The sequence below is a fragment of the Marmota flaviventris genome, chromosome 1, assembly GCF_047511675.1.
Source record: "Marmota flaviventris isolate mMarFla1 chromosome 1, mMarFla1.hap1, whole genome shotgun sequence".
Taxonomy (NCBI): Eukaryota; Metazoa; Chordata; class Mammalia; order Rodentia; family Sciuridae; genus Marmota; species Marmota flaviventris.
The window spans coordinates 48,132,817-48,155,104 of NC_092498.1; the positions used below are offsets into that span (position 1 = coordinate 48,132,817).

At 37.0% G+C, this 22,288-nt stretch overlaps 1 protein-coding gene across 2 annotated transcripts in view; it reads left to right on the top strand.

Annotated features, from left to right (window-relative positions):
- Nucleotides 1–22,288, top strand: part of Cped1 (cadherin like and PC-esterase domain containing 1) — a 253,823-nt gene that overhangs the window by 10,420 nt on the left and 221,115 nt on the right. For both annotated transcript variants that reach the window (XM_027926517.2, XM_071612805.1), the window contains one exon: nt 15,078–15,261. In XM_027926517.2, coding sequence (XP_027782318.2) covers nt 15,078–15,261 — 184 coding nt within the window. The remainder of the gene's footprint in view (nt 1–15,077; nt 15,262–22,288) is intronic.

Genomic DNA, 22,288 nt, shown 5'->3' on the forward strand with positions numbered 1-22,288 from the left:
CTTTAGCTTCCTTTGGATATTTTTTTCCCCTCGGGCCATTCCTACTCCAAGGATGAGCTCATATTCTAAAATAGCCTTTATATTCTCTGACGAAACACTATTCCAAAGTTGGAAGTTGGCAAGGTAAACAGTACTTTGTCAAATTTCATACTTTTTGGAGGTTTGTTGAAAATGTAAAATAGCATTTTTGGCTTATCATGTATGGGGTTTCAAAAAAGAGAATATGATGACAAATCTGGGATGTATAAGAATCTTAAAAAATTATTCACATTTTTTCTCTTTCTTTTCTTTTTTTTTCATCCCTCCATTTTTATTTTTTATTTTGAGACAGGGTCTCTCTAAATTGCTTAGGCTGGCCTGAAACTTGCCATCCTCCTGCCTCAGCCTTAGACATGCTCAATTTTCAATTAAATTCACTAACACAGGCCTGAGGTGTTTGTAATAAAAAATAACAGATGCACCAAGTAATTATTAGGAAGAGCCCATGAATTTGGAAGCATAGAATGGGCTTGATCATGTGCCCTGAAATATAAGTACTTTTGGTATTTCTAAGCCTCAGCTGGTATTCCCAGTAGAAATCCCCACCAGTCTGCTTACAGTTCATTCCAAACAGAACCCCTTGATAAAGGCTAAGTGCTGCAACTCTACATATTGTTGATGAAAATGGACCCAACTCTTTCTATCAAAGTTTTTTATGTCAAACTTGTTACAGGAGTATATTGTACAATGGGTTCGCTTAAATTCCATCCGTTTCATTGGCTAGCTATTGGATCATGGGCAAACTTTACCAAACTTTGTGAACCTTTAGTCTTCTCATCAAGAAAATTAAACTATCTAAATTCGTGTATGTGACAACATCCAGCATAATGGCAGGGCAGAATTGGCATCCAGTAATTGCTTGTTTTCTTTCTGTCCTTAAAAAGCTAAATTTGAGCATTGACCTCACACACAAGCACTTTATATGGGCTATATTATACTTGTTTTATGAATCATGCATAGTCCATATTTCTATTCTTGGCCCACATCCTTTTTTTCATAGATTTTGCGCAGGCAGATATTTAAAGCTACTTATCCTATGGTGGCTGGCCTCTGTCATTTTCCCCCTCTGACATCTATACATACAGTTAAATTTAAGAACATTGCACTGGCTTTCCAGGTGTGCACATACTTTCTGTCCTCCACCACAAAGCGTGTTTGACTGCAAATAGGGAGAATGTAGCACATCTTTCCTGATTTATCATACCATGGTATTTGGTGTGCATGTAAATTATTCATAAATTTTGATATTTTAATCCTTTTCTTTGCCTATGCCTTTTAACCCACCTCATAACTGATCTTGATAAATTACCACTAGCCCTGAGCATATTCTGGGTATGTCTGAGAGAGGAAACTGAGATAAAATGATGATAGTGAATAATCTATAAGAAGAAAACAGGATTTACTTAAACAGTAATATTGCTTCAGGATCCTGGTGCTTCTTACTTGTTTTGATATAGGAAAAGGCGTGTGTGTGGTTTAAGTGTGGTGGTATAGACTTCTGGAACCACCAGAAGGACCTGCTAAAGCTTCATGCATCGAAAATAGATCCTGCTTTGACCCTTTTGTCCTTTCTAAGCAAAAGGGACATTGCCTGAGATTGAAATAGGGAGTCCCAGTTTCAGTGCTCAGGTTGAGTCATCACAGAAAAGCGATTTTTTAAAATTTGAATTTCCTAGTCTGTGGCTGAGGCATGGAAATGGCCTGCTACAGAGTTGCTATGAGATCAAACTAGACACTGTTGCTGAGAATGCTTTGAAAAGCCTTGAGATTATAAAAGGCTGGAGAGTAGCATTATCATATCCCAAAGGACAATATCATGAAAATATTCTCACTGCATTTGGCCCTGCTTGGGGTAAGAACGCATATATGCAACATGAATGTGATTATTGGAAACGCTCCTTTTTTCATTAAAAAGTTATAGTATAGCATGTTATACAGGTGTCAAGTTATAAAGTTATGTTTCAAAATGCCACTAGAAGTCCAGCACCGTTCTGTCACATTGAGTGTCCTCTTGATGTTTCACTGTTTCTTTAACAAGCAATAGGAAGAATAATAGCATTCCAATAGCTTCAGCCCTAAGCCTACCACTTCCCTGGTGGAAAATCTAGCATTAATTTAACCAACGTGCACAAATGCTCCAGGAAAAAATGGAACAGGAAATTAAACTTTTCTGTGGCAGTTTAGTAACTCCCTGACCTTAGCAAAGCATCAATGAGAAAGTTGACTTTCATATTGAGCAGTGAAACTTCCCTCTTGGACAAACCCAAAGGGCAGATGTGATTTCAAATGAGTTTCTCCTCATTCTCCCTTTTATTAGTATCTTCGAGAACTATCTTTTTGACTTTCAATCTAAATAAACAGTGCAAACCTGAACAACAGATCTGGAACTTCCCACAGCACAAACTTAACTATCCAAATATGTTAAAGTGACATAAACAATTTTAAAATCAGAGAGATTTGGGACAGTTAGTTTTGTTTGTGGGACAGTAGGTGAGCACAGAGGAAAAGGAAGCAAGCTTACTATGTTTCTTTCAAAAAATACGGTTAAACTAATACCACATTTGCTTTAAACAAACTTGATTTTCTGGATACAGATAATTTGTATTAGTGGAAAAATATGCTTTCAGATACATAAAACTTAAGAGGCTAGAATTCTTTCCTGTGTTTAATATAAAATAATGACTTCTTAAAAGAAGCTCCTTTTCTGTGATAAAAATGGTAGTGTGCCTCATCATCCAATAATGTGCACATGATTCTAAGCACAATTTTTAGCAAAACCCTAACCAAAGTAACCAAGCACTCATAATAATGTAACTAGACTCTGTGAAGCCTTGCATTACAACAAAACCTTCAAATAAATTACAGACATGTGGGTCAGGGCAGAGATCAAGTTTACACAATTCCTGGCACATAACTTGCTGAATGAATGCATTTAGTATAAATTTATGCTGTGTAGTCAATTTAGAATTCCCTATGACAATCAGCAAAGCTTCAATTCTTTTGTACTTGTAATTGGATTCTTTAATTCTGATGTCCTCACCCAGGTCTTCCTCTATTTAAAAGATACTCTCACATAATTTCTTGACAAGATTAAAGCAATCTGTCATGTTAAAAGAGGTGGTTTCTGCTGGACCCTTTAAGAACAAACTGGACCTCTAGGAAGGGAACTTAACTTTTTTGGGTAGCCATGGTAGAAAATCAAAAGCTGTGGTGGAGCATAATCTTTCCGGTAAAGGAAGGATTAGAGAGTTAAGGAACTTGAATATTTGATATCAGTATTAGATGATTAGTGCTTATGTTCTGGTATTATTAGATATTGTCATTTCCTGCCAGTTTTTTTTAAGGAAGAAGTTGGGCATATAATACTTAAACATTCTATAATAATATGTAATTTGAGTAGCTCTAGGACTAATCTTGAAAGCAATATGTTATTGTGATGGGGCAGCATCTAGAAACATGAGCAGGAATAGGCTGGGCTGGATGGGCTTCCAAGAGGGCTGCAGAAGAAAGAGGGTTCTTAGGTATTAGTCAGGCTGGGAAAAGAGTTCCATAGGATCATCTCCAAGGAAAGCCAAAACTGTGTATTAGTACTGGACAAGACGGAAGGACAAGGTGAGGAGACAATAGAGATTGAACAGCTATGTGTGTGCCCAGAATAATCAAGGAAACAGAATGAGTGGCAAGACACACATTTGTGCTTAAGGAAACACAAGTCTGGTGCCTGAATAGCACACATTTTTTCTTAACACTTTGGTCTCCATGTGTGTAACATAAGGCAGTTTCTCTGGGTTTACCAGGTGTGTCCTTCCATCCTATAGCTGGACACTCAACAAGAACAGGAACTGATCTTGGCTACCCTGGAGATGCAGGGCCACCTGCATTGAATATATTGGCTACTGTGGTTAACTATCTGCACAGTTCATGGGCGCCCTGGACTTCCTGATGAATTGGTTGTATATGGATGTGAATGCCAAGAGGGGGAAGTCAGGAGCCAGAAATGCAACCTGCCTGGGATTGGTGATAGTAAGCACATGAAGTGAGGTTAGGAATCTGTCCTCTTCTCCCAGGGGGTATAAATGTGGTCACTAGATCGTGGATAAAGAATCTCCTAATTCCCAGCTCGGGCCTCAAGGTTACCCTTACATCCAGTAGGTGTTTCATTAGGCTGGACTGTGCCCATAGAGAACTTGTGTGCTCTGGTGCCAGAAGAGATTCTAGCCTGGCTGCCACACGTACTCTCATGATGACCCAGAGCAGAAGTCACTACAGAGGTGACATGCAGAGAGGACATCAGGCTAGGAAAACACTTGGGGTCATTAACTGGACAGGATGGGGGGTGGGAGGATGGGCTGCCAACCTTGTAGTTGGGAATGTGGAGAAAGATAAAAGAGGATGAAATGTAGAATGGAAGTAGGAAATTCAGAAATTGATCAAACACTGGGGGAAGGTTCTAAGACTGGACAATGGTGATCATATTTTCAAAGCCTTAAAAATGGAATGTAATGTTGCTAAATAAATTTTTATATAGAACATTATAATAAAGTCTAAAATTAAATCATATTTAGTTGTGCAATTAAGAAATTGCCAGGATGGGGAATGGGGGTATAGCTCAGTTGGTAGAGTGCTTGTCTTGCATGCATAAGGCCCTGGGTTCAATCCCCAGCACCACAAAAAAAAAAAAAAAAAAAAAAAAAAAAAAAAAAGAAAAGAAATTGCCTATTTTTGTCTAGTCTCCTGTTTTGATCAGTTTTTTTTGATTGTTCATTTTGTTTTTGGTCACTGTGACCAAATGAACCAAGAAGAACAATTAGTGGAAGAAAAGTTTATTTGGCTCATGGTTTCAGAGGTCTCAGTCCATAGGTGGTCCACTCCAGAGCTCTGAGCCTGAGGTGGGGCAGAATCTCATGGCTGAAGGATAGCAGAAGAAAACAGCTTGGGACATGGCAATAAGGAAGCAAAGGGAGAGTCCACTAATCAGAGACAAAAGCACATCCCTAGTGACCCACCTTCTCCAGCCACACCCCAGGTGCCTAACAGTGATCAATGCACTGACTAGGTTAGTCTCTCATAACCCAATCATTTCACCTCTAAACTTTCTTGTATTGTTTTACACGTGAGGTTTTGGGGGACACCTCATATCTGAGCCAGAAAGCTCCCAAATCTAAGAACTATGTTCATGATATCTATGAAATCATTTTTTCCCCTAATGGTATGATTCTTCTAACAGGGTCTTAAAGAAATTAAAAAAAAGAAGAGTAGAGATGGTGATTCAGTGATTATTTTTCAATACTTTAATATCCCTAATATATAAATACCACCTTTCCATACTCTGCTTGTAATTTGACAGAACCCATAGGAAATCAAATGATTAGACATATTTTATTAAAAATATTTTACCTTTTCTAGAGGCTCTTGTATTCGACAACTTATTTAGGGGATAGTTAATAAAGTGTTACATATGTAAGGAACTATAGAGTTTTGAAGCCTTTCATATCAATTGCTTTCTTTTTTTGGTTCTTCAAGTAGCACAAGTAGTAAGAGGGAAGGTGTCTATGCTCATTTGCAGATGAGGCAAGTAAAGTATATCACATGGAACTGACAGGGTCTCCACAGGTAAGGATGGGGGACCAGAAAGTAGATGGAGACCAGGGACATAGAGAGCTTTGGGTGTTGCTGCAAAAGGCTTGAACCCAGATTCAGCGTGTCTGGCATCTATGAAAATGTTTGGCCAATTTTATGCTGCTTAGGTACTGGCATTGTTGCTATCAGGGCCCCAGAGCTCCTTCCTTTCTGCTATATTCCCTTTGTATAGACTTACTATTTTAAGACTGATTTGGTGAATTAACTCATTGTTTAGGATGCAGGGGACAGAGACTTGCTATTATTTTAACATGTTTCAAAAGAACAAGGTCTTTCCTTGTCCTCTGCTTGTTATTTCATAAGGGTGGATTGTCAGTTTTATGTTTCCTTCATTAGAGAGAATGTCCTGTAAAGACTGCTGACAGTGAGGACACTTGGTGAGTAATAAAGAACCTGGAGAATCAGCTGGACAGCGGTTTACTCTAAGATCAGCAAGCCTAAGCAGGGCTTGGGGCTGCAGAGAGAATAACTTCTTCCCCTTTTAAGCTCTCTGTGAGTGTCTGAGGACAGGGAAGGGTGTGGAGAAAGAGGAAGGCAGAGGGAAGGAAAAGAAATTAAAGAGGGACACTTAGGAATGGTTTTCATTTGCTCTAGAATGGGGAGTAACTTCAAATGTGCCAAAAAAAAAAAAAAAAAAAAAAAGCAAAGGACATTCTTTCCAGAACTCCTCATATTTTATCTTAAAAGATCTCTTCAAGCAAGCTATCCTGACTGCCATCTCCCAGATATTCCTATATCTTTATCATCTCAGCTGAGTTTTTGTTATGTCTGCAAAGTTACAGTAAATAGTAAACTGATGGCCCACAGCTGTGCATCGTGGGTGGCATCTCAAAGCAAGAAGTCTTGAATTAGTTGGAGGAAAAGCCTCAAGAGAGGCTGAAAGGAATGCTTTATATGACTTTAAAAACAGGGAGAAAAGAAAAAGGTGAAATTTTGGAGGAGCAGAAAAGGGAGATGTGGTTTATTGAAATGGGATGGAGACGGGGAGCTGACAGCTACTGCGGGAGCCTGGAGAGGTCAGAGGAGGCACTCCAGATGTGGGCGCCAGGGTATTGTTGTGCTCTTGGTTCTGTTTTAATTTTTGCTCCACTCCAAGATTCATGCTGTGAGTAAGGGTTAGTCCTAGGGAGAAATGAACTGCACATAGATGTGAAGCTACACCCAACATGACTGCATTCTCTGGGGTTTACAGAGCTGGGAAGCTGTTCAGTCTGCTTTTGTTCCTTTCTGTCTTTCAACCTGCTCTTCCCATTCTCTCCTCCTCTTATTTTTTTTTATTTATACCAGCTCTATGTTGTGCACCCCTTGCGCAAACACATTGTGACAAGGTGTGGTTACAAAACTTTCAATGAGGAGAATGGGCAATAATTGTAGAGGTGACCAAGGAATCTTCAGTTTGCGCATATGCTGTGCTTAATGAGAAGTCTTCCTGGATAAGCTAAAATTATGCTATGTCCTTGAGAGATCAATGTTTCGGATATCCCTGTGGATAAAGGCAACTTGATGTCATTTATCATTAAATATTTTCTAGCATGCACGGCCAGGTCACATCTGCTGTTCTGTACCCTTAGGTTCACACCCTTTCTGTTTACTTAATATCTTCACAGCAAATTCTTTCTCTTGAATTTTTCTCATTTAGATCATTCTCTTCCCAAGTCCCCACCCTCCTGCTTGTGACTTGGCTGAGTTGTCTCTGCCTCTCCTGGACTCTTCTACACCCAGCCAGGCTTGACAGTACAGAGCTTGCTGCTCAGACCCTTATGGCTCTCCCTCTTCCCAGGCTTTCCCTCTGTGGTGACAGTGGGACAGATCTCAGGCTTAGTCACTCAGGTTACTGTCACTACTTCTACTATTTTTTTTTTTTTTTTACCAGGGATTAAACTCAGGGGCACTCAGCCACTGAGCCACATCCCAGCCCTATTCTGTATCTTATTTAGACACAAGGTCTCACTGAATTGCTTAGCGTTTTGCCTTTGCTAAGGCTGGCTTTGAACTCATGGTCCTCCTGCCTCATCCTCTCAAGGCGCTGGGAATATAGGCGTGCACCACTGTGCCTGGCCCACATTTTTAAAAAACTCCTCCTCCTCCTCCTCCTCCTCCTCCCCCTCCTCCTCCTCCTTTTCGCCTCCTCCTCCTTCTTCTTTGTCTTCTCCTCCCCTCCTCCTCTTCCCTCCTCCTCTTCCTCCTCCTCTTCCTCCCCTCTTCCTCCTCCTTCTCTCCTCTTCCTCTCCTTCTTCTTCTTCTCCTCCTCCTCCTCCTCTCCTCCTCTTCCCCTCCTTCTCCTCTCCTCCTCCCCTTCTCCTCCTCCTCCTCCTCCTCCTCCTCTCCTCCTCTTCCCCTCCTCCTCCTCCTCCTCTCCTCCTCTTCCCCTCTTCCTCTTCCCCTCCTTCTCCTCCTCCCCTTCTCCTCCTCCCCTTCTTCTCCTCCTCCCCTCCCTCTCCTCCTCCTCCTCCTCCTCCTCCTCCTCCTCCTCCTCCTCCTCCTTTTTGCATTTTAGCTGGGTGGCTTACAGTTCTTAGGAAATTTTGTGATTTTTGTAGTAAAAAGTCTGACCCTCTAGAATCCTATCAGAATACCCATTCTTCCAGAAAACAAAACTAAATTTAAAAAAAAAAAAAAAAACAGAGTCCAGTTTTCCTTACTTGCTTCTTCCCTGCTGTGGCTTTAGTTAAAAGAATCAAAGTTGGACCTATCTGTGAGGACCAGCGTACTTATCAACTTTTATATTCTCAATTACTCAATAGGGTTAGGTTTTCTCCTAGCTCTGTAACAGGATAAGAAGTAATGTATTGCTGTTTTTGAAAATCATCGTTGCTAGTTATTTCTTGTTTGCTTCCTGACTATATTTTTCACTCACAAGATAACATGCCCATTGTGCTGACCATCAAATACCTCCTAATTTAAGTCCTCTTTCCATCTTTTCTGCACTTTGAAGAATTGTCTTTCTTTCCTCGTTTTTTTTTCCATATAGGACATTCACAATACAGATAAGCAGCAGTATCATGCCACCTTCCATGAAAGAGGTCCTAAGTCATTCTTTTCAGAGCTCTTATCTCCAAGGTAGTTGCATTCCATGATTTCATTATTTGTTATTGATCCTCTTGCTGAACTGCAAGTTCAGTAGGGGTAGAACTAGGCTTAGGGTCCTTCACTGTTGTATTCCCTAGAGCTTAGGATCATGCCTGTCACATAGAAAGTTCTGAAAATAAAAAAAAGAGGCCAATGAATGCATGACCAAATGAACAAATGGGTGATGAGAAAAAGTCAGGAAATGGCAGAGAGACACATACAGAAAGAAACATGAAGGTTCCAGGAGAAGGAGCTAAAAGATAGATCAAAGTTCTCAGGAATCGGGGGATAGAAACATAAATGGGAAGGAGAGGATACTAGTTTACCAGGAAGGAGGGAGAGTGCAGAACCTAGAGAAGAATCTATAATTAGCTATATGTAAGAGGAAGACGGGTTCCTTCCATGGAAATAAGACAAAATGTTAGTTGTGATGGCAGATAGGCCCCAGATTATCCAAAAGAGACTGTGTAAATCAGTGTGTTACCTTCTAATATGATAATTTATTTTGTGACTGGGAGGCAGAATTATCTGCAAATTATGGAGGTAGCTGGAGAGTGGAAGCATGAGAGATAATTGACCTGGGAAGCATATTCCAGGATAGTCTGGGGAACCTGATGCTATCTATATGAGTTGGATTCTGAATGCAGCTCTCCACAACCCAGCCCAGGTGGAGGACAGGCAGGCTGCCAGGGGCTTTCTATGGTCTTCCAACTCAAGTGTTTCCACAGCATCCCTCATCTACCAATTTCTGCGGCTTATACTGTGTTATAACTTGTTGTTTGTATCTGCTTCTTTTGATGAGTTCTTCATCTGTGAAGGCAGAGGCCAGTTTTTCTTGCATCTTTTGGATGTGATGTCATTGCATGTTTGATGTTATGGCATGTGGAAGTCCAGTGGAGCAAGGGGTTTAATAAATTTGAAGAGAGTGATTGGAGTGTTGGTCCATTGAATCTGAGCTGCTGACAGAGAAGATGAGGAAAAGGGAGGCTGGCAACAAGTGAGGATTAGGGGAATGACTAGTTGTTGAAGAACTAATACGTTGAGTAAATGAGAAGAACTGGAAATTTATGGGTGTGATCAGAGAATGGAATATTTTACTTCATAATTTCAGAAGGGAATCTGTTTTGGGGATCACAAAGTCCAAAATATGGTCACTGGGGTGGGTGGAAGAAATGAAGTGGAGATAAGAGTCATTGGGGATGAAGAGGTCATGGATATTTTATGACCTGAGATGAGGATACTGAAGACTCCATTGAGATTTTTCTAGTGGACTCTTTTTCACCTGAGAGTGAGTAAATTAAAATTAGAGAGCATGAATATATTTACAAGCAATGAATTCAAACTTTGCATTCATGCATTTGTTCATTTGCTCCTTCACCCATCCATGGTCTTTAATTCAGCGTTAGTTGCATATACAACAATGGCTAAAGCAGACAAGTGCAGTCTCTTATAGAATGCAGTAGTAGAAAATATGAACTTTAAACAAAAAACATATAATTATACAATGTGAAATGTGCTAATGGAAAAAAAATATGTTGCGAGATGAGTGATGATGAATGTTGGCAATACCTCTTTCGCTTTTTCACCAAAGCTCTATTGGGCATTTATTTTTTGTATTGAAACCAATTGCTTTTGTTTCTCTGCTGTTTGTTCAGAACCTACATAGTGTCACTGATGAGCAAACTTACTTAACATGGGATGTTAAGGGTTGGGATAGCCTAAGGTACAGTTTGTGGGTACAGTTAGAAGATGCTCAGTGGCATGATGAAGTAGTTCTAAGAACCATGTGCCCATTCAATGGTGAACTTGAGATTCAATTAAATCTGCTACAAGATACAGACAGCAGTTCACCAATACTTCATTTAGGTAGGAGAATATATGTATATATTTTCCCAGGATTGAACAGAGGCCCTTGCTCATGTTAGGCCAGCAATCTATACCACTGAGCTGTACCCCCAATCCTTAGGGAGGGAAATTCTTACAAGGCTGTTTTGCATATTCAGAAACCTATGGGTCCTAAATTGTCATGCAGTTATAACATAATTTTTAAATAAAATTTTGTATGATATGCATCCTGAAAAATCGCTTCCATTTTATTTGTTACATTCTCAAAAATAGGTATACATTTTGCTAGTGAGGAAAGAATCTGTATTTTACTTTTACAGTGGAAAAATTAAAACATAATTCACTGTGATAGACTCTGTAATAGTTTTCAAATGCCAAAATCTGGACCAGGAAGGCAATTTAACTTTTAGTCATAAATGACACACATTCAAAGTCCACTATATGATTTGTATATGGGCATGAAAAGATATCATAAATACCTGGAAACTTCAATAAATCCAGAAAAAAATTTTCTGTTGTGTGGAAAAGGGCAAGTTTTATTTTTCATTCATGCAATATTTTTAAAATCTGTATTTCTTGTTTTATTGGTAAATCTGGAGAAGCCTTTTTTAGGTAACTGAGAAAGTCAGCACTTTATAATGTTTTGTATTCAGTATTTTTTCTTACTATAAGTTTAGTATTTTGTTCAAATTTTTAAATATTTTTGCCATTCTTGCTATTATTCATAATTCAATTGAAATGAATTTAATACAGTTTTTAAACATTTTCTATTGTTAATGTTTTTTCTTAGTATTTACAACAAAAATTCTTACATATTGAAGGAAAAGATGTTTGTATTCATTTATCCAAAAAAATTTATCATGTGTTTCTTTTGTGCCAATTACTATACTGCTGGAAAAACAAAGTGAACACAACAGAGAAAAATATGTTTTAATTTAGGTAATTAAATTTATATTCTAGTGTGGGGAGACAGATACTTCATAAAATAAGTAAATTATATTTGTACATTAAAAGATGATAACCCTTATAGAGGAACAAAGAAAAAATATATAGTTCATTGCAAAATGCTTTTTATGACTTACTGAACCAAAAGCTTTTCAAAAGTTGAAAACCATACAGGATTCCCAAGATAAAAGGAGTACATTATAATATTAATATTCACATTTGTATATATTTAGCATCATTTATTTTTGTGACACTATATTAGACATTCTCATATCAAAAATTCATTTAATTTCCAATATAACCTCTTGGCGTAGGATTTGTTCCTTCTCCTGTACCTATGAGAAAATCCTACTGTGGAGAGATTAAAGAACTTGGCCTAGTGGATGAAACCAGCAAGTGGTAGAGCCAGAATTGAAATCCAGAGTTTTAATTCCCACTCCTTCTCATATTACACTGTATAGGGCTTCATCCAACACTCACAGTAGTGGATTATAACACTCCACTCTTTGCTTCTAAGGTGATGTAAAGATTTTAGATTTTGAAGTCCTTCCAATAAGAATAACGTGTTTGGTTGCAAAACAACTTTCTTGTCATCTACCGTAGTGATTTCTGGGGAAATATTGTAAAATCTCTATAAAGAAGAAGAGAGAAGCAAGTGACTCAGAAGTTCATAGTATACACATTCAGGAATACACATTCTTTTTAAAATTCTGGTTGTCTCATGTTAAGATGCAGTGGAGGCTAGTGGTTAAATGTATTCTTCCACTAAAGATACATACTTGAAAATGCAGGAGTAATTGGGAGCTTCTGTTTTCCTGAGTGCTGCTATTCACATTTGATAATCCCTCATATGCTGTGTGGTTGACATGATTGTTCACATAGTTTTTATTTCACTTACGCAGTGTGTGCACCTGTCGTTGGACTGGCTAAAACTGTTCTTGCCCTTTGGTATTGGGCCATTCTGCTGATACAGTGTGTTATAAATATTACAAGGGCAGGGGCAGTTTGTATTACAGGATAATACAACATAATTTTACTGACAAGCTCATTTCCTATTTATTCTCTGTAGTCTGAGACATGATTAAAATTTCAGTCCAAATTATAAAGGTTATTACAAAATACGACTGGTGATCATACTTTATTTAGGACAAGCACTATATAAGGTATGCTTGTAAAAGTTAACATTGCTATTGCTTAAATTGATCCTGGTTGGGGGAAAAGAAGTGGTATCTTTCCAAATTAAAATTACAATAACTAAGAGCTTTAAAACATTCTCTGCTCATGTGAAATCCCTGCTACACTTGAGCCAGTAATAGATGGTCATCTTGCGATTATGAAAGAAAATAGTGTGAGAAGGGAATTCTGGATCTTGTGCATTTTGCTTGAGTGACACTGATATATTTGGAGGCATCTGTCTTCCCCTTTCACCTAGACGCCTGTTTGTTTTCTTTGGCTTCCTGAGGGCCACTGGGTTCCCTCTTACCCTCTGTCCAGAGGCTCAACCTGTGTTCAGTTGCAAATACTCCTTGCAAGTTTCTCTGTACAAGGACAGCATTTGCTAGGGAATCATGTCCCAATTTGCAAGTAAATCCTTTAATAACTTCCTCATCAATAAAACATAATACCCTTTAAAAAAGGAAAAGAGCTAATCAAGCACGTTTTCTCAAAGTACCAGGCACGGAAGGTATGATTAGCTAGTGTTCTGTTCCTTTCCATTACGTTGGTCCACACATGTATCAAGTACCTTTGTTAGCATGTGCTAGGCAGAGCTCAAACTTAGAAAGTTTTCCTGATTCATTGCTCTTTATGATGTATTATTATTTAAAAAGACCCCCTATAGCATTTTCTATGTGGCAGGTACTAAAACTCTCCAATCTTCTGGGCTCTTTCAGGAAGAGATGTTGATCATGACCACACAGATAGTGCTGGTGAAGACAAGTGATTTTAGTCCAAGCAGTTTGGCTCCAGTTTGTGTCCTCTGGCATCTCACTAGGCTTGGTCTGTTGATTTTTATGGCAATAGGTTGTAGGTGATGCAAAATAAGATATGGTTCCTACCTTAGAAATGTTTATAAAGTTATTTCTTCTTCATTCCATACATATCTTCAAAAAATTTGATATAGCACTACAGTTCATTAATTTACTAAATACTTTAATTTATTAAGAATGTGGCACATGCTATGTTCTGGGATAGATGTTGGAGACACAGCAACAATGCAGGCCTGGCTTTTTAAGGAGCTGAACTGGAGATGCAATATCCTTTCATAAATGTTAGTAGAAATGATGTATTTAAATAAAAACTTTCTAAAAGAGACAGTATTTGAATACCGAGGGATGGTTTGGAGTTTGATTGATAAATGAATAGAAGAGGAAGGAATTGTAAATAGAATGCACAGTTGTATCTAATGGAGCATGATGGAGATCAGGAATGGAAATGATTCAGATATAACAGAGAAGGAAGACAGGGACTAATTTAATGGTCTTGTGTTCTTTGATAAAGAAGTGGAATTGATTCTATCAATAATGGAAAATAATGAAGAAATTTAACTACTGAAGAAACATGATACATACTGTGTTTTAGGTCCATTAAATGGAGATTGACTGACAGCTGCCATTAGAAGTAATTTGTTTTTTTTTTTTTACCAATTCCACCTCATCTTCCTTTCCTCTTTCCTTTGCCCACTCTTTTTTGGCCTCTCATCTGTTGTCCCTGAACTCCATCCAATCTTATCATTCCCTCTGGTGATAAAAGATATCTTTACTTTATCAATGTTTAATCTTGAATTTTCAGAGAAACACTCAGTATCTATCATTAAGCCTTATAATGAATGTCAATTTCAACCTTCTTTCTATTTGTCAATTCAAAAATTCCCTTTGTTAATGGAATTTCAAGTATATTGTGAGAAAGATGACTATTTATATTGGAGAGCAATAAACTACTGTGGGAAGAGCCAAGAATTATGAAACTTCAGTAGGTTTTTTTTTCTCATGCCTGACACCTGGTCCTACATCAGTGATATGCATCCAAGTTTGTGATATCCTTATCAAGAGTAACAGCAGCAGTACCAGTGAATATCTCTAAAGAGCTCCCAGATTCCCTCTCACGTCTACCCCTGCTTGACCATGTCTTTCCAGCATAAAACCTGTTCCCTCTGAGTCTGTTTCCTCTACATGTTTACCTAAATTAGTTATGAAAAGATAACACGATGGAACTCTTTTATAAAAGCACAATGCATGTAGAGTCCTTGTATATGTTTCAGCTAGAGATGAGCGCTAGTTTTCCCCCCACAAGGAACTCTAGATTTTAATAACCTAAAGTTTTCATCTTTTTGTAGCAGTGAGAACAAGTCAGTTCACCTTCAGTTCTTGCACATGAGCTTGTCTATGTCCTTGTCAACCTTTCAGAGAATCTTTTTTATTTCTAGAGAAAAATGTAAAGAATAACTTTCTAAATGGCTTTTGATTTGTGTTAATGATGTCTTTCGAGGGAAATGTGCTAATTTCCCATCTTGAATTTTTATGCCTTCTTTGTTTTCTTAGATTGAAGAATCAATGGAGACACACTTTGGCAGTCATGGTAGAAGGGCCATGCTCTATAGGCCTCCTTCCTACAGCAAAATGGAGCTTCAGCTACACCAGCACATACTTATGCAGCACGACTACACGGTTGTTATCACTGAAGAAAGACCCGAAGCTGGCCTTGGGCTGGGACTGCTAGAACAAGGTCAGGATAATAAAAAGTAACTACCAACATCATTTCACACACAACATAAACAATTTCTAGAATATGGTACTATCTTTCTCAAAAATTTCACAAACACAAATTTTTAATCCATAATCAACTTTCTCATATCATAGAAAACTTAGCTCCTTTTTTTTTGTTTTTAGTTCCTTTCAAGTTTTCTTTAGCTAGATCTCTTTATTTCTGAAATTATTTTGTTTATATTTCTGTGGCATTTCAGAGTTGCATAGTTCATGTTTAAATGCTACATTAAAAATGTTTATGTTTATGAGCCTGAATACATGTTCTTCCCAGCACCAAACTGCTCCATATTTTAAGAAAATTGCCACTTCATTTGACTGCAAGTGGAATGTGCTGGAAATTGTTTCAAGAAGCCAGCTTAAATATGACTCACAGATGACTCTAAATATGAAAGAAGTAAGAATATTTATTATATACACCATTACTTGTCAGGTAATTTTATTTCTATCATTTGAAGAGAAAAATAAGAGACAAGTTTTTAAACAAGTTATTTAAAAAGAAAATTAAGTAGATGATGAGGGTTAAAAGGGCAGAAACAATAACAGCTAACATTTCCAATAACTAACTCTATGGCAGATTCAATCCTCACTCTCCATCCAGGAGCCTATTTAAAACACACTGTAGCCTTCGAAGAGCTAATGACTAGGAAATATTAATTCCCCCAAGCAAGTGACTCACCATGTATCTTACACCAGATGCAGGGGAAGGATGGAAGGGCAGACCTGTGTCTCAACTCTCACTTTCTGTGTTCTTCCTCTTCCTCTCTGTTGCCTTAGTCTCTATTTTGGCCCATCATCCTACACTAGGCTGCCATTGTGAGAGCTACAATGATCTAGAACACTCACTCAACACAAGCAAATCAGACTTTTCTTATTATCATTATGCATTATAGTCATCCTTCAGTATCCAAAGGGACTGTTCAGTATCCAAAGAGACCCCCACAAATACCAAAAAAAAAAAAGGCTGAACAAATCCTTTATGAAAAGTGGTGTAGTCTTTACATATGACCTAAACATATGAGCCTGAATACTTAAATCAGCCTTAGATTACTTATAATACCTAATAAACATATTATGATGTACACAGTTCTTATATCACTTAGGGAATCATGACAAGGAAAAAATTCTGTATGTGTTTAGTACAGATGCAATTAAAAAATATTTTCAATTTGTAGTTGGTTGAATCTGTGGATGTGGAACCCATGGATATGAAGAGCTAACTGTATATCTATTTTCCTATTCAATAAAAGGGAGCGGGGAGGGCTGGGGTTGTGGCTCAGTGGTAGAGCACTTTCCTGGTATGTGTAAGGCACTGAATTGGATTCTCAGCACCATATATAAATAAATAAATAAGATAAAGGTCCATTGATAACTATAACTATAAATATATATATATATATATATATATATATATATATATATATATATATAATTTTTTTTAAATGGAGTTGGGGGAGAAGCAATTTGAATTAACTGCTGAGATCCATAGGGGTTTCCTTTGGGAGAAAATGATCAAATCTCTGTTTTTTGTTTTTCTAATAATCTTGCTACTATTATAGTGATTCTTTTTCAGTTAGGTGCCCTTTCCTGGAAAGAAAATTGAAAGAAAGTTGGGGAGGTGTTTTGGAAAAAAAAATTAAAAAGGAATATGAAAGCTCTGGAATAGTAATGAGAGCAGAAAATAAAGTTTTCAAACCTCATAGTTTTGCTGGGTTTGGCTCTGCTAAGATCATCAATCTAGGGTTCTGGAACATCCATAAGTGATATGGTCCAAAACCTATTCATCAGATTAATTCTTGTTACAAGGGAAAGATATAGAATGTTTAGTCTCTCTCTTGTCCCACAAAACATCACATCCTGTCACTGAATGGGGCGATTGTGTGGCCTCTGCACACTGTCATGTGAACTGTGCTCCTGAAGTCATGCAAAGTGGTTCTGATGACATGAGACTGTGGTCTAAATTTCATGTATTTCCCTATCTCCTTGGTGCTGCCCCTGACTTACTATGGATGCAACATGGATTATCTGTGCATTTCAACTTTGATTCGATTTCAATTTTCAATTCTCTCCAGCTGCAAAACAGATGGATTACATTTCCTCTTTCCCTTGATGTCTTTGGGTCAGTTTGACAAGTTAAAAAAAAAAAAAAAAGATTATTTTGCAGCTTCCAAATATCAAGGAAGTGCAAAGACAGCCTGAAGGCAATAGAATCTGGCAGCCAAAGGAGCTGCTATGCCCAATGGTAGAAGATTCCTATATGATGTCCTCAGCCTTTGCCAGTGCAAATGCTGATTTGGCTTCCTTTTCCCACATTCCCACAGCTCTAAAAACATCTCCTTTCTAACTCTTTCTTGGCATTCTTTTACTCTCTATCACAAGCTATTATTTTTGGATAGGCCTCAAGAAAGGGTAGTAATTTCACAATTTCATGAGTATGGAAAATTGGTTTTTTTTTTTTTTATTTAATTTCATAGTCTTCACTTTAGAGCACTGTGCTTCAAACACCTGAAACAAAACATTTTTTTCTGATTCTAATCTAATATTTACTTGATTTTTTTGTCACACAGAAAAAAACAGTTTTAAAAATTACACCTTATTTTCCATGGCCATCAATTTAATATATAAATTATATTTGAATCAAGGCACTTATTACAAAAATATTTTCTAGAAATATGATCCTTAGTAGAATTTGCTTTGCTTTAGTGTTGCATTTTTACTTCCTGGTTATTATACTGTGTGCATATGAACAGAGAGCATGAGGCTGTATTGGCACATGTAAACTTAGTCTCCCCAGGGTGAGCAGCCTGGGGGAAGTAGAACTGTCTCAGAATGATCTGAAGCTCTAGTCTATCTACCTTTCATTTTGCCATCATAGTTTCTGCTGTTTGCTGATCTGCAATTTGAAAATATTGCATTAGTCAAAACAAGTAGATACTGCCACAAATGCTACTGAGAACCTAAGTGCAGGATTGACACATTGATAAAATACATTCATGTTTATAGGAAAATAATTATAAAATGTATTTTCCTTTTTGTGCCTGTCCATTCCACCTGCTTTTCTTTCCTCCCCTGACTTGATCCAAATCACTTCTCCTCACTTCTTTCTGTGCCATCCTTTGATGCACAGGTGGTCTTTTTTCAGCTTGGAGCCACTTTCTTTTTTTAACCTTGTGAGAACAGAAAGAATAAAAATTGGAAACAGCAAAAGGATGATAAGCTTCCCAGGCAACACTTTTGTATTAAATATAATCTGTCCTGGTAGAGTAACATTTGGGCATTATATTTTATGATTTTCCTGCCTTTTTAGTAAATACCATTTGAAAAGAAAAGTAGGCAATCTCAGATCCTAAATTAGAATATGGGCTTTATGTTCTTCCTCCTGGTTAATTTCATTCTAGTGGCCTAGCAGAAGTTGATGGCTCTATTGAAAAAGGCTATAGGGCTGTAAATATGTGACCTTAAGAAATTTAAGTTCTCTGAGCCCTCGCTCTCTATTAATAATGGTAGTGATATTTATTTCAGAGAAGTATGTGGTGCAGATTTTTTCACTATGTCCAAACTCATCAAAGTTCTGGGAGGAGGCAAAGCAAAGGCAAGCCAACATTTTATCTTATTTAGTAGTCTGGGAATGGGGCCCATAATTTCATATGATAAAAGCAGATACAGGTAATTCTTATGTGTAACCCAGTTTGGAGAACACTATTCCAAGGGAATTATTATTGATTCAAGAAATGTCAACTCTTAGAATTAATTTTAAAAATAAGATACAGCAAAAATTAGCTTGCTATTAGGCCATTGCAGTACTTATGATTTCACTGTGTAGATATTTACCATCAGTGCTTCATCTTTGTACTGGTTTTGAGAACCCTATAAGGACAAACTGTGTAGAATTAGGCCTACAAAATGTCACAGGATGAAAACATACTTTTATGTTCTTCCAATTCCTTGCTTTGGAAAAAAAAAATATCCTGTGTTTGTGAGAACATATAATTCTCTAAAGAAAAAGATAGAAACGCCATCCAATTATTCTCTTTCCTATTATGTAGGTGCTATTTAGTAAGTCCTTCAGTGCATAGTAACCCAAAAGAGCATAGATATTTTCCAAAAGTTTTGAATCTCCCCAGTGAAATCCAAGTAATACGTGGTCTATGGGACTCTGACTCAGAGTAGATTTTTTTCATTGGTTCAAAATTTTATTTTTGTATAATTGAAGGATAGTGAACATTTAGCAATTTACTTTCAACTTCCAAATACATCCTGTACTTTCAAATTATGTGTATTATGATTCAAGTGAAAAACAAAATGGGAACCTGCTATCAAAGTTGCAGAATTGGAGTCACCTTCATGGTTTCAAATTGCTTTTGTTCTTACAACTTGGGGTTTTTACATAGAATGATTTATGAAGAAATACAAAAAGTGAAATATCTTATTGATTTTCCTTTCAGGGCCTGGAAAATACAGTCCACTGGCCAAACTTGGTATTTTAAGTAATGATATTTTAAGTAATGCTGCTTCACAACCTTTTCCCTCCCAGTTAGGACTCTGTAATTTACCCAAATGTGCTCTGAGAAACACTATTAAAATATAGAGTTAATAGAGCGAGAGATACAGATCTCTACTTAATGTAAAAATAAAGGTTTTGCAAATAAAGGTTTATTGGGACACAGACATAATTTTTTTTTCATTTTATGTTTGGCTTTGCTTTTTGTTCTACAACAATAGAGTTGATTATTTGCAACAGAGACTGTACAGCCCTGAAAGCCTAAAATTTGTATTATTGGACTCTTAAAAAAACAACAAGTTTTCTGACTCTTGTACTCAAACTAATTGGTTGTAATTTGATCCCACACCAAGCTGATTATTAGACTTTATGATTGAGGAATTTAGTTTTTAAACTCATACCACACCTTATTCAAAATGAATTCGATGTATATGATAACAAAATTAGGAAAATGGAAATATAAAACTAGGACCCAAACTGCATATTTCTCTTAGCTACCATAATTTAGGCTGAGCTTTGGCTGTGAGCATCCAAATATGTAAACCAACAACAGAAGAGAAGTTTCATATGAAGAAGGGAATATTACAGTTCGTCCTTCCAAATTTTCATATGCCCAAGTAGTGTATTTAAATTTCTTTTTTCCATAAAGGGTAATAACTAGATACTATTAAGAAATTACAATGGACTAAGGGCCAGAACAACATTTGGGTTGCAAATGAAGTGGATATCATGTCTTAGTTTCTCAAGCAATCTCAGTGGGAGTGTACCATGATAGCATGAATCCCTGAGGCATTTCTATGAAAGACTGAGGTTAATATCATGATGAATGTTATTTATTTTGTTTATATTGATATTTAACTTGATATATTATGTCCTGGAGAATGATATTTTAAGTAATGCTGCTTCACAACCTTTTCCCTCCCAATTAGGACTCTGTAATTTACCCAAATGTGCTCTGAGAAACACTATTAAAATATAGAGTTAATAGAGCGAGAGATACAGATCTCTACTTAATGTAAAAATATATTAGTCTTCCCGCTTAATGTGTTTCTGTCCTCCTGTATTTTGATTTATATATACTTTTAAAGATGTCCAACATATCTTTGGATAACTTAAAATCTAGTCTAATTTTGAAGGATTATTTATAGTGGCTACTTGCCAAAAGCTATTTCTGATGTTTGTATGAAAAGAAACATCTCCTACAGGTCAATCTGAACCTTTCTAATAAAAAACATATTTCAAAATTTTCTTTAGCTTATTTTTATTAAAAAATAATTTATAAGGAAATTGAGATTTTAATTTTTCTTAGATACTTGCTTAGGGGAGTGGTGGACGGTAGTAATTAAAAATTGTAAGCTTTGGAGTAAGAGAACCTGAGTTGGAGTCCTTAGTATTGGCTTTCAGGTCTTTGAATAGTTACATAACCTTGGGCATGTTTCTTAACTTCTCAAAACTCAATTTCTCATGTGCAGCTTGATTGCTTTGAGATTAGCACATACAAACACCCCCAAATTGTGAGATACTATTGTTATTGCTGTCATGAACTTACGGAAAGGAGAATGTCATAGTCCTCTCTAGGGAGGGAGGTCCTTTTAAAATATAAAGTAGCATAAGGATTATACTGTGGATTAAATGAACTCCAAAGGTGCTTTTCAAGTTAGACTCTCTCAACTTGCATGTTCTTTTTAAAAGATATGGGATGCAAACTCTCCTGAAATTCTGACACACACTCTCCTGGGTCACATTGTCTTAGAAAAGCCTCAGATCAAAAACAATTTGTAAGTGCCATAAAGTCATTGTTCATGCTTTTCTGCTCATCACTTAAAAACCATGCCCTCTACAGAGGGGCATGCAATAAATATTTACTGAATGCAGGAATAAGTGAAGATAAACTAGTGCACTAATATTTAGGTCCTTTTAACAGTGAATACCTCAGGAAACCTACAATAAAAATAAACTTAGTAAATAAATTTTCTATTTTTATGTAAACTTAGAGGAACACTGATATGCCTCTCATGCACAAATCTGCTCTTATAACAAACAGAATCCAAACAGAAGTACAGTAGTACACACACATTAATTTCAAATATCAACTGATTCTAGACTGCAGGGATTTTTACATGCTGTGTCCCTTTTTCAGAATTTTACTCTTTCTTGCTTTCAAGGCTTCCTACTGATATTTGCCACTGTTTCTCAGCCTGTTCCTTTTGGAGGAAGGGATATGAGTTTAGTTTCACATGTATTCAGTTGTAGGTGTTTTGAGCTCTGCAAAGGAAAGTGTTTATCAGAAACTCAAGGAGAGACCAAGGTAGAAGAGATAAATTTGTGGGTCATCTGTTTAGAGATGATAATTCATTCACTGATGGCTTAGTATTCCATAAAGCAATATAACATGTAGTGTTACCTAAAGATGCTCCCCAGTAAAGAATACATAAAGTAAGCATTTAGCTTTTGATATTTGTAAACATATAATGCAATAAGGAGAAAC